Source organism: Ceratotherium simum, chromosome 7 (assembly GCF_057802395.1).
Source record: "Ceratotherium simum simum isolate JZ-2026a chromosome 7, ASM5780239v1, whole genome shotgun sequence".
Classification (NCBI taxonomy): domain Eukaryota; kingdom Metazoa; phylum Chordata; class Mammalia; order Perissodactyla; family Rhinocerotidae; genus Ceratotherium; species Ceratotherium simum.
Genome location: NC_141906.1, coordinates 16,185,962 through 16,197,977, shown reverse-complemented (window position 1 = coordinate 16,197,977; position 12,016 = coordinate 16,185,962). Strand labels below are relative to the sequence as shown.

The window sequence follows — 12,016 nt, the reverse complement described above, 5'->3', positions numbered from 1 at the left end:
GGAGAGCAGATACCGTAAGTAAACCGCCCAGCACGTTGCTACGCACAGAGTAGGTGTGCAAAAGTTAGTTCTCAGTCTTTTCCTCCTTCCAGCACCTTCCTCCACAGTGGCCAGTGTGTAGCAGGCGGGGTGGGGCAGCAGCCTCCTTGGTGGTGGGACACAGCCTGCGGTGTCCCTGTACCCTATGATTTCCCCGCCAGACCCTGGGAATCTAGCGTCGCAAAATAAACACGGCCGGGCCGCTAATCGCCAGCTCGGAAACAAAACAGCGCTGCGCTCAGGGATCTGGGCAAAATCAGCCCTCCCTCCTCCTCCGCCGCCGCCGCCCTCCCTTCCTCGCGCTGCTCGGCTCGCTCAGCTCAGCGCAGCTCGGCAGCCGCCAAGCCGAGGCGGGCACCGTCTCCCGGTTGTCAGCGCCGGCTCCGAGCTCCCGCTCCCCGCCCAGGCTCCGCCAGGTCTGGCTTCCGCGGGGACCCCTTCGGGCAGGAGTCGTGTGGCGAGGGCCGGCGGCAGCGGCACAAAGTTGGGGGCCAGCGAGGATGAGGCTGTCCCCGGCGCCCCCGAGGCTGAGCCGGAGTCCAGCACTGCTGGCCCTGGCGCTGCCCCTGGCCGCGGCGCTGGCCTTCTCCGACGAGACCCTGGACAAAGTGCCCAAGTCGGAGGGCTACTGCAGCCGCATCCTGCGCGCCCAGGGCACGCGGCGCGAGGGCTACACAGAGTTCAGCCTTCGCGTGGAGGGCGACCCCGACTTCTACAAGCCGGGAACCAGCTACCGCGGTAAGTGGCCCGGCGTGGCGTTGGGGGCACGAGACGCGGCCCCCGGAGGGCGCCGACCGCGCGATGCCGGAGGAGGGCGCACGGTTCCCAGGCGCACGGTGCCGGCGCAGCCGGGCAAGGGCCCTTCTGTCCTGGCTGCTCTCAGCCCGTTTAGCAGCGAGCTCTGCGCGTTTCGCCAGCCAGCGTCCGGGGCCGTCGCGAGGGCCACTGGCAGGCGAGGCAGCCCCCATCTCCTATGCGCGGTTCCCGGGCGTGGGCTGTGGCGGAGCCACGCGTCACATTGGCCTGCCTGGGAGGGGAGCTGGTTTCTCCCCCGGCCAGCTCCAGGGGAGCAGTGGAGACCTGCCTTTCTCTAGATCCGTTTCTGGAGTAGAGGCTTCTCCCAGTCGCGTCCCATGCAAGGCAGTGACTCCAGCTTTCCCCGCTCCCATCCCTGAAGGAGAGGATACCAGCTTCTCAAAGACCGGTCCCCGGCGGGACGGTCACTCCAGCTTCCGCGGACAGATCCTTCAAGAGAAGGGACTTTGGCTTCTCCCTTAACTGGTCCCGGGGCGCCGGGAGGAGGGGAGGAAGAGCCGAAGCTTTTCGGAAAGGTCCCGGGAAAGAACTCCAAATTATTCTCTGATGGTCCCAGGCGGGGGAGAAGACCCTAGAGTTCTAGAACAGGCTCCTAGCGGAAAGGGCCTCTGAAGAGCTTTGAGTAGGCGCAGAGAGGGAAGGGGAACCCGATGAAGACGGAAAGGGAAGCCCGAATTCCCGAGGCCTGCTCCCTGGAGGCCGGGGGACCTTGGCTCCAGCAACTCCAAGGCTCCTCGTCACAGGGATGTCTCGCCTACGCTCCTCAGCTGAGAGCGGGCTTTCAGGAGCGCAGGGAGGGGATGTCCAAGCAGGTGAGCGCCTCCTGGGCAGGACAGGCAGGTCGAGCGGCACAGACCTCAAGACCCCTGATTCCATCCCCACGGCCCACCGCCTCCCTCCTCAGCCGGGTCATCTGCCTAGACATCTTTCGCCCGTGCAGCAGCTGCCGTCCCCCAGTTGGGAGCCAGGACATCGGGCAGGGAAGGAAGCCTGCCTGGCCTCACCTAGGACCCCGCGGGCGGGGAGTGACAGGGCGCGTCACCTCACCCCCGCCCCTTCATAAGTCAGCTCTGGTGCCAAGCAGGGAAGAGCGGGTCTTTGGGGCGCCTGGTGGGGCAAATGGGCTCACAGCTGCCGCCCTTCCGCCCCCGTGTTCTCGGTTCCTAGAGCGCCGCGGGAGGAAGCGGTGGGAGCAACAGTGGGGAAAGTTTGGGGCAGTGTCAGCGGGCGCCCGGGCCACGCAGGCGACCAGTATCAGGGGCCACCTTCTCAGAACGCTTCTCCCGTTTTCCCGGGTTCGTGTTCCGGACTGTCTCCACCTGGAGCTGCCCAGAGCCGGCTTCCGCGCGCCCTCGGCACGTGGACGCGCTCAGCTCTTGGCGAGGAGCCCCTCGGACCAGGGCGCACGGGTCGGCGGGATCCTCGTTCTCCGCGGAGAAGGACGGTGGGTGGAGAACACCCACCCCAGCCTGGGGGGAAGCCGGCGGGTTGGCCGGGCTGCCGGAGCGAGAGCGAGCGAACCTACGTGCAGCGACAGCCTCTCGGCCGAGCTGGGTAGCAGCCAATCCTCTCGGTGGACCCTAGGGAAGCGGGCGTGACCTCATTGGCCTCTGTAGTCTCCCCAAAATGGAGGACCTGGGTTCCCTGGGGAAACTGCCCCGGCTCCACGTGGCAGGGAAAGAGGTGGCTCTGAGTCAGACCGACTTGGGTCTTGTAGCTGTGTGACTTTGTGCAAGTGCTTTAATTTCTATGAACCTACTTCCCAGCTGTGAAAATAGCTCTTCATCCAACCTCTCTGGGTGGTTGTAGGGAGTAAATGAGTTCACAAAGATGAGGGTGCCTGAGGTCCCCAATACGTGATAGTTTGGTTAGATATGAGGCCCTTATTGGTTTAATAATGGAGGGACGTGCCTGGTCAGATGTGTTTTGTTTTGGGGGTGTGTGTGTGTGCGGGTGCGCGAGTGTGTTTAAAAGTGAGTTTTCTCAGTGCTCCTGTAGTCCAGTCTACCAGTGAATGGCGGTTATCTGGATCTTCATCAATTAATTGAATGAATGGATAATTGATTTCTCCATATTAGGAACCTTGCCTAAAACTGTACCTAATTTAAGCCCAGGAGGATTTCTTTGGGGTAATTTAGGCTAGTCTGCGGCCAAGGCCAAGTATCCTACCGGCCTCTCTTCCCAAATGAATCCTCCCAGTTTGGCTGCCGCTGGCAGTGGGTGGCCCAGGACTGGGAGAGAGATGCATCTGGTATTCACACGGACAGAGAGGTTCCATGACTGCCTGAGTGTGCGTGGCCAGTAGGTGGGAACCGGCACCAGGCGGGAGGGGAGCGCTAGGCTTTCACCCTACATGTTATTCCAGCCTGAACACTAGCCCTCTGGAGTGTGACACCCCGACTCAGGCTGTTGGTGGGCAACCATCTTTTCTCCTTTCTGGTGGCTAAGAGATCTTGAAAGGAAGATCTTGCAGAAACCATGCTAAGGCTTTCTGAGTCAATACTCTGCAATTAGCAAACCTGATTCCACCACTCAAGGTTAGAAAGAAAAAGGCACTGGACTAGTTTGTGACATTTTCTGTTAGCTTATACTGTCTTAGAATAATTATGTTAAAAGTAAATCTAATGCATTCTGCTTGGGGTATAGACTTAGGGCTGTAGAAGTTTACATTCCTCTGGTGTTCTATTTGCTTTTTTATTTTTTCTTGCATTAGGGCCGCTCACAATCCTTGGAATCAATGGCTTGTTTTCCTGCCTCAAATCATTGTCCTCAGTATTTCATTTCATCCCCAAATAGCTTCTGCTCTCTGTGCCCCCTACCCCAATAATATATCCTTTGGGTATTCTAGACTGGAATAAAATGGTCACTAGTAAAAAACATTGAAACATGGGGTTTCTTCTCAATAGCCAGGATCCAATTTAGATTACTATTCAGCCCTTTCCAAGTTGTTAGTACTATATTGACTTCCTTCTGTCTCCCACCATTTCTTTCCACTCTCCCTCCCCTCTCCTTCCCCTCCCTCCGCAATAATTATGCTTTAGTAAGCTCTGAAAGGCCTGCTCTGTTTCTGACCATGGCCTCCTTTGAAAAGGAGATTACAGTGATTAAAAATAACAAGTTGAGGATCCTCAAGGGGCTTCCCTTATAGGAGGACAATTTGCAGGACCAGCCATTCCCAGATCACAATTTAAAGCCAAATAGAAGAAAATCAGCTGAAATGTTCAAGAATTGATTGAAAATAAAAGAGGCTCTTTTGTCTGACCAAAGGTCTGTTTATTAGGAAAATAAAGCCAGACCCTGGCTAATGAGAGTGCCTTTTCCTAGATGCTCTTTAAAGGGAAATTTCAAGGAACTTGATGGGAAAAGAATGTCCAGTCGAGATTTCAAAAGCTTGTCCAACTTCAAGTATAATTGGGGGATTTATTCTAAACCGGGAGGTTTGGAGACCTCCAAAGCTGCTTTGCCTTCTCTTTCTTTGTCCCACTCTGAGGCATACACTGCCATAAGTAATGTGTATCCCAGAGTATCACACCTCAGCCTGGTAGAAAGAGCCCAGGCTGTGATGTTGTCTGGGTCTGTTTCAGCTCCGGCTCGTTCACATATTCGCTGTGTGATCTCAGGCAGGCTACTTCACTTCTCTGAGTCACAATTTCTCCAACTATAAAATGAGTACTCCCTCCCCCCCCCATGTTGCTGTAAGAATTAGAAATAATCCATGTCAAAAGAGACTGTCACACAGTAGGTGCTAAAAAAAATATGCTATGAGGTGATTATTTTGGAAATAGAATAATACTTGGCAGTGAGCACTGAATGAGACATTGTGTTAAGTACTTCCTACTCATCTCACTTATTATTCCTTTCAATACTTTGAGGTGGTTTATTATGATTATTTTACCGATGAGAAGACTAAGTCTCAGAGGGTTTAGTAGCTTGCCCGTGGTCACACAGCTAATCATCAGTGGAGTCAGGGTACAAACCCAGGGATGTCTGTCTTGTACATCTGTGCTCTTAACCAGTCTTCTGTAGTGACTCGATGAAATGATCTGGGAGTAGATGAATTCACTCAGCTATCCTCAGCCTTCTGGATGTGAGTCTTCATTGAAGGAAAACAACAACAAATCAAGATAATAACTGACATGTGTTGGGATCCAAAGTATAAAGTGATGGGTCCTTATTTACATTTTCTTTTTATAGACTTCAGTATTGCATTTCCCTATAAACCAGAGGACTAATTTAGAAATATGAAGAACTTTGTCAATCTTTAGCCAATTCCTTTGTTTGTGGGGAAACAGAAACAAATTGGATGGCAAGAAAGAAACTAATTTGACTGTTGTTTTATTTTTACATGCAGATGTTATATAACCATGCCTGTAAAATTATGTTTTTGAAAAGTACGTATGTAGAATCTGAGAAATTTTAGCTGGATGGGATCTTTTGAATAAACTATTTCTCATCTAGTGGGTTTTTGTAAAATTAAGTACTGCCAATGATATTGTAATTAATTGTAAGTCACCCCTCTCACCTCTCCTTTCCTTGCACCATTCTCCTCTTTTTTAAAAAAAATTTTTTTAACTGAGGTATAATTGACATATAATGTTATGTTAGTTTCAGGTTACAACATAATAACTAAGTCTTGTTAACATCCGTCAACATACATAGTTAGAAAAATTTTTTTTCATGAGACTTTTTAAGATTTACCCTCTTAGCAACTTTCAAATATGCGTTACAGTATTATTAACTGTATTCACCATGCTGTACATTACATCCCCATGATTTATTTATTTTATAACTGAAAGTTTGTACCTTTTGACCTCCTTCACTCATTTCACCCAACGCCTCTACCCCCTCCGCCTGGCGACCACCAATCTGTTCTCTGTATCTATGAGATCAGTTTTTGTTGTTGTTGTTTTGTTTTGTTTGTTTTGTTTTTTAGATTCCACATATGAGTGAGATCACACGATATTTGTCTTTCTCTGTCTGACTTATTTCACTTAGTATAATGCCTTCAAGGGTCCATCCACGTTTTTTGCAAATGGCAAGATTCCATTTTTTATGGCTAAATAGTATTCCATTGTATATATATACCACATCTTCTTTACCCGTTCATCCATCAGTGGACACTTAGGTTGTTTCCATATCTTGGCTATTGTAAATAACGTTGCAATGAACATGCGGATGCAGATATCTTTTGGAATTAGTGTTTTTGTTTTCCATTCTCCTCTTTTTTATTATGTGATTAATTTTTTAAACCTTCACTCCCTTTTAATAGGTATTTAGTTCAAATTGATAATAAAAATAAAAGGATACATACATATCTAAATGCTTAATGGTTGTGGAGATTATTGCTTTGAGTTTCAAGAAATGCAAAAAAAATCAAAACCTACAAAAATTGGAATTTTTCAACGTTTAAAACTTGAGTACTTCTCCATACACAGTTAAATTGTTGTTCCGTTACAGCTGACTGACTTAACTGGAACAACACGCTGCAATTGCTGATATGTTCCCAAACATGGGCTGATATATTAAGAACTTTTCACTATTACATTCTCCATTTGCTTGTTGTACAGAATGTGAGATGTAGGTCAATACCAATTTCTGTGAAGGGAAAAAAACTCTTGCTATGTTGTATTAGTCAGGGTACAGGCTAAGCTCATGTTACAAAATACAGTATTTTAAATAAGAGGTAAGTGGGAAGTCCAAGATGATGGGCAGCTTTGCCCCACAAGGTCAATCAGGAACCCAGGTTCCTTCTATCTTGTTGCTCTGCCATCTAATAGCACTGTCTGTCCAATACATAGCCACAAGTCACAGTACCTGAAATGTGGCTAGCCAAATTGAGATGTGCTTTAAGTGTAAAATGCACACTCATTGTTGAATAATTAGTATGGAAAAAGAATAAACTTCTCATTAATAATATTTTATATTGATTACATGTTGAATTGATAATTGTGTATGTTAGGTTAAATAAAATATATTGTTAAAATTAATTTTACTTGTTTTACATTTGTTACTACTTGATACCTATTAACAAATAAAATTAATTTCACCTGGCTTGAGCTTATTTCTATTGGACAGCACTATTCTAGGGTGTTGTTCTCATCAGCATGGTTACAGCCAGCTCATTGTCACCGCATCTGGGTTCCACTCAGCATGCCTGGGGGAAAAGAAGGAGAGGGCAAGCAGCTTCCTTTTAATGATGTGACACAGAAATTGCGCCCAGCACTTCCAAACACAGTCCACTGGTGAGAATTGAGTCATGTGGCCACACCTAGCTGCAAAGGAGCCTGGGAAATGTAGCATTTAGCTGGGCAGCCACGTGCCCAGCTAAAACTTGGGGGAGGGATTTATTTTTTCGAAAGGATGGAAGTGAAAATGGATTTGGGGGGACAGTTAGCTGTCTCTGCCACATGTTTTAATGCATAGTCATGTAAAAACACAATATTTCATGTTCTCTCACTCAGTGACAGGTCATCTAGATGGGTCTTCTCAACGGCATGTGAGGTTGATAGACCTCCTAAATGGATCAGTGGGGGAAGGAGTGTTGATGTATGTGTGTATGTGTGCATGTGTGTGTGCACATGTGTGTATGTGTGTGTGCATGTGTGTATGTGGTGTGTTGATAGGTTTCATACTAAAGAAAAAAAGGGCCAGTATGTCAGAGTGACCTGTTCTGTGTCACCCTCTCCCTCAATAAAGGAGGAAGCTGCAAGGAAAGAAAGGAATGGAGGAAAAAGTAGATAAAGGAAGAAAACGAGAGAGAGAAGAATAAGGCAAAGGAGAAGAAGAAAAAAGAAATTAAAGAAAAGAGGAAAAAAACACTGGGGTAGACATTCGGAATGAAAATGAGAGAAGTCATTTGAGTACCATGGAGTCCCATATTACTTGAGGGTTAGATTCAGGAGGCACCATGGAAAGCAAAAATCACATCAGTCAAAATTATTCCTTAAAAATCCCTTGAAATTGTATATAAAATATAATGTGGATACTAGATTCAATTTAGCATTATTTGTGTACCCCTCCGGAGAGTTTTGTTAGTGGGGAATAGAAACAAACCGACATTTCTCAGTAAGTCCAGCGTTTCTACTTTTCCCCCCGGCACTGGAAGAAACCAGTGTTTCCTCAAGTGAGTACCAGATAAAGCAATGGGTTTGCTTGTCCTTAAACACTGACGTGACACAGATGGAATATCACTGTAAGATGGAGTGAGGGAACTGAGGGTCTCATCTTATGCACACTCAAGCACGTGCATGCATTGAACGGAGTGGCAAGTGGCCCCAATTATCCAAAGTATTATTTCCTCCCCCTGGTTTTTCTCCGACAGTGTGCAATTGCGTGTGATTATATCATAGGTACCTCTGCTGCAGCACAGATGGCATCAGGGAGCTCACGGTGTCACATAAAGCTTTCTGTGTGGCTGGCCAGCTCTTCCTGGTACAAAATTTCCCATTTTTACAGGGAGCTGTAAAAATGTCTTGCCTGAGCTGGAGTTGAGGCTGAGATAGGAAGGGTAAGGAGTTAGATGACATGACCAGAAGCCCTTTGTGAGCTCTACATAGACGAGGCTTCTAACTTGCACGGAATATTCAAAACTACCATGGAAACTTAAACGGGGCCTCCCGTCTACTCACATTTACTGATTGCTAAGGCCCAGGAGACCCATGGAAAATAACTTGAATCCTGTCTATAGCTGTGGTTCAGGTATCTCATGGACTGAGTGAGAGAGGGGCAGGGCAGGGAAGGGTTCCAAGCACAAACCACCGGGTGTGGGGGATAGGAGTGTGGCAAGGTGGGCAGACTCAGAGCAGGCCATGAAATCTGAAGGGTGTTTCTAGGTGCTACAGGAAGCACTTCTGTTGCTCCTCTTCCCTCTCCTCCTTCTCTCCTTCTCCTCCTCCTCCTTCTTCATCTTCTTCACCTCCTTTTCTTTCTCCTCCTTCTCCTCATAGCAGCAACACTGCCCTTTGAATTTTCCAAACACATCAAGCTCGTTCCCGCCCCAGGGCCTTTGTATGTGCTCTTCTCCATGCCTAGAATGCTCATCCCTGTGTCTTTGTATGGCTCACTTCTTGTCTTTTAAGTTTCAGCTTAAATGTTATGTCTTTAAAGAGGCTTCTCTGACCACCAATTTATGTTTACTGTTACTTTTGCTGGTTTTCTTCATAGCCCTCAACCACTCTCTGAAATGATCTTGTTTATCATCTGCCTCCTCCAGCTAGAATATAAGCTTTATGAGAGCAAGGATTGTATCTTTCTTATTTGCTGTTTTGTTTCCAGCACCAAGAACAGAAGGTGCCCTCATCCATATTCTCAGGCACTAAATATAACAGGCACTAAATCATTATTTGTTGAAAAAGTTAATGTATCAATTAAACCCCAAGAAGCCTGGTGTGAGATCTCCCTCTAAAGAGCTAGATGAAAGGAAGGGAAAGCATTTCTCTCTCAGCCAGAGAGAGGTTCGACCAAGAGATGAGAACAGATAGCAAGGAGCTCCCAGTGGTTCAGAGGTGAGGAGCAGAATGACAGCAGGCAAAAGAACAAAGGGAAGGGGCTGCCAGCCTCAGACACTGTCTCTGATTATACAGAGAACAGGGCAGAGGGCATTGTTGATCCATCAAACCTAGACGCCAGTTATTAAAGTGACTTTCCCTGGAATCAGCACTTTGTGGGTTCAGCAGTGTGGTTTCCAAGCCCAGCTATGCATCACAATCACTTGGAAAGTTTAAAAAAAAATAGCTTCGCTGGCCCCACCCCAACAAAGGGCTGGATTCCAGGAATCTATATTCTTTCTTTTTCCTTTTAAAGCAAGATAGTGAGACACAAAGAGAAGGTGGCCAAAAGGTGGTCGGTCACCTTTTATGAGTGTGCTTTCCTGTCACCACCTCTCCCAGCCCCACCCCAGCCTCCCACTCCCCACATGCTTTAGCCCCTGGTCACATCGCTGCCCTATCCTGCTATAGTGGGACATCCTTACAGTGGCCAGTGGAATGTCCTCAAACCCAGAACGATGGCAGCTTTCCCCTGCCTTGGCAGAGGAGTGGTAAGGAGAGAAGAATCGTGAGCTTCCTTTAAGCGACAACACTCACAGACTGGTGGAGCCCGAGCTAAGGCTGACCTAGTTGGACTTCTCTACTGCCAACATCTGCGTGCCGTGTAACCTCCACTCATCGGTCCAGGTTCTATCCTTCGGAGTCAAGCAAAATAAGGTCTCCCCTTGGCCATATGTTAGCCCTTGAGGTGTTTGTGGAGAAATAGCAACTATGACTTCTCTTCTGACTAAAATGCCCCATTTCTTCAGTCATTCTTTACAGGATGCTGTATCTTGTTCCCTTTGTACTCCAGATGTGCTCTGATCTGGACAGAACATGGCAGAATGATTATCTCCCTTGTCCTGGACACTGTGTTTGTGTTAAGCTTGCCAGGTCTTGTGTTTGCTGTTTTGGCAGCTGTGTTGTACTCTGGGATCACACTGAGCTTGTAGCCAGCCAAAATTCCTGTGATCTGCTCAGAAGGCCTGCTGCCCTCCTCACCCTGTACTGGTGTAACTGGTCCTTGAACATAAGATTTGACGTGATTCCCCATTAGACTTAGTTCAGCATATTTGGGTCCATCCCTGTAGCTGTCAACCATTCATGAATCTGGATTCTGTCACTGAGTGACTTATCCACATAATCTAATTTTGGATTATATACAATTTTGATAAGCAGACCTTAGAAGTCTTTATCAAAGAACTTGATAAGAATGTTGAGCAAGTCAGGGCTCAGGACAGAGCCCTGTGACATTCCTTGAGTCTTTCCCTAAAGCTGACATCTAGTTAAATAGTTATGAAGTCAGCTGATTTGCTTTCATCTCAGTGACATTGAAATATCAACTGCCACCCCCCTGGTCAGCCACTTCAGTTAAGTCACGAACACTGTTTCCTTAGCCTGCTAATGAATTGTACAGTCTAGGAAGATTTATTTTCTCTCTTTGCTTCAAAATTAGTCAGGACTCTTTCCCCTGCAAGTGACAGGAACGAAGTCAAACAAAGCAAAAAAGCAGAACTATTGAGTCTCATATTTGGAAAGTCCAAGGATGGGTCTGGCTTCAGGTATAAGTGGATCTAGGGACTTCAATGGGATCTTTCTCTCTTTCTCTCCTTCCCTCTCTCCTTTCCATTCCTCCCTTCCACCTTCTCTGTCTTGCTCCTTCCATCCTTTTTCACTTGGCTGTGTTTCTGTGTGTTCTCATTTTTCTTGCTACAGATAAACTTTCTCCAAATGACAGGGAGGATAGCTGCCAACAACCTTCAATGAAAAGCCTTTCAGTTAGTTCTGAACTAACTTCACTTAGTTCTAAAATTTTCCCTTTAACTCCAAACTGAAAAATCCCAGGGAAGGATTCTGATTCATCGAGGTTGGGTCACATACTCAGGGAAATCGGGTATGATCTGGAGATCTGGATCACAGGCACTTTAGTGACATTATATTTCAAGAGACAGAGGCTTACTGTTATTGCCAGCCCCAAAGACCACGTGGTCAGAGTAGGGGAAGAAGTTGGGGTCCTAGACAGCATGTGTTGCTTAGAGCTTCCTGCCCTCATCCATATTCCCAGCTATACTCTCTTGGCTGACAAATCTCCAATTCCGCAGGAGTATCCTTCCCATCCATTCCTGTTTCTCTCCACATATTGGTCAGCTCAGGACCCATTCATCTGGCTCCCAGCTGTCCCATGATGAGGCAGCACATGAGAGAAAGAATGAACTTCTCTTGAGCTGTTGCAACAGGCTTCATATACATTATCTCCTTTAATCCTTCTGATAAATCCACTAGATGATAATGACCCCTATTTTATAGAGGAGATTGATTTATTTTTGATATATTTTATTAATTCAACAAATATATATACTTACTATTACAAATATTAATTCATTAGTTGTGATAATAACAACATGCGGTATAAGTACTATTACTGCCATTTTACAGGAGATTAGAAACAAGCAAGGAGGGGTTGAGTAACTTGCCCAAGATTACACATAGTAAACAGAGGGGAATTTGAACCCAGGTCTGTTAGCTACATCATTATAGAAAAACAGTTTTCAAATTTAAACATGCATGGTATTTAATTTGGAATGGGAGATGTTTCCTCTCTGCCTGGGGATGCTGGGAGCATTGGCTGAAGAAGA

The 12,016-nt window shown here is 46.9% G+C and overlaps 1 protein-coding gene across 1 annotated transcript in view; it reads left to right on the top strand.

Annotated features, from left to right (window-relative positions):
- The first annotated feature begins 332 nt into the window (after positions 1-332).
- The window catches only part of SPON1 (spondin 1), a 250,084-nt gene continuing 238,400 nt past the window's right edge, over positions 333-12,016 (top strand). The window contains exon 1 of the mRNA XM_004418457.3: positions 333-777. Coding sequence (XP_004418514.1) covers positions 540-777 — 238 coding nt within the window. The 5' untranslated portion in view covers positions 333-539. The remainder of the gene's footprint in view (positions 778-12,016) is intronic.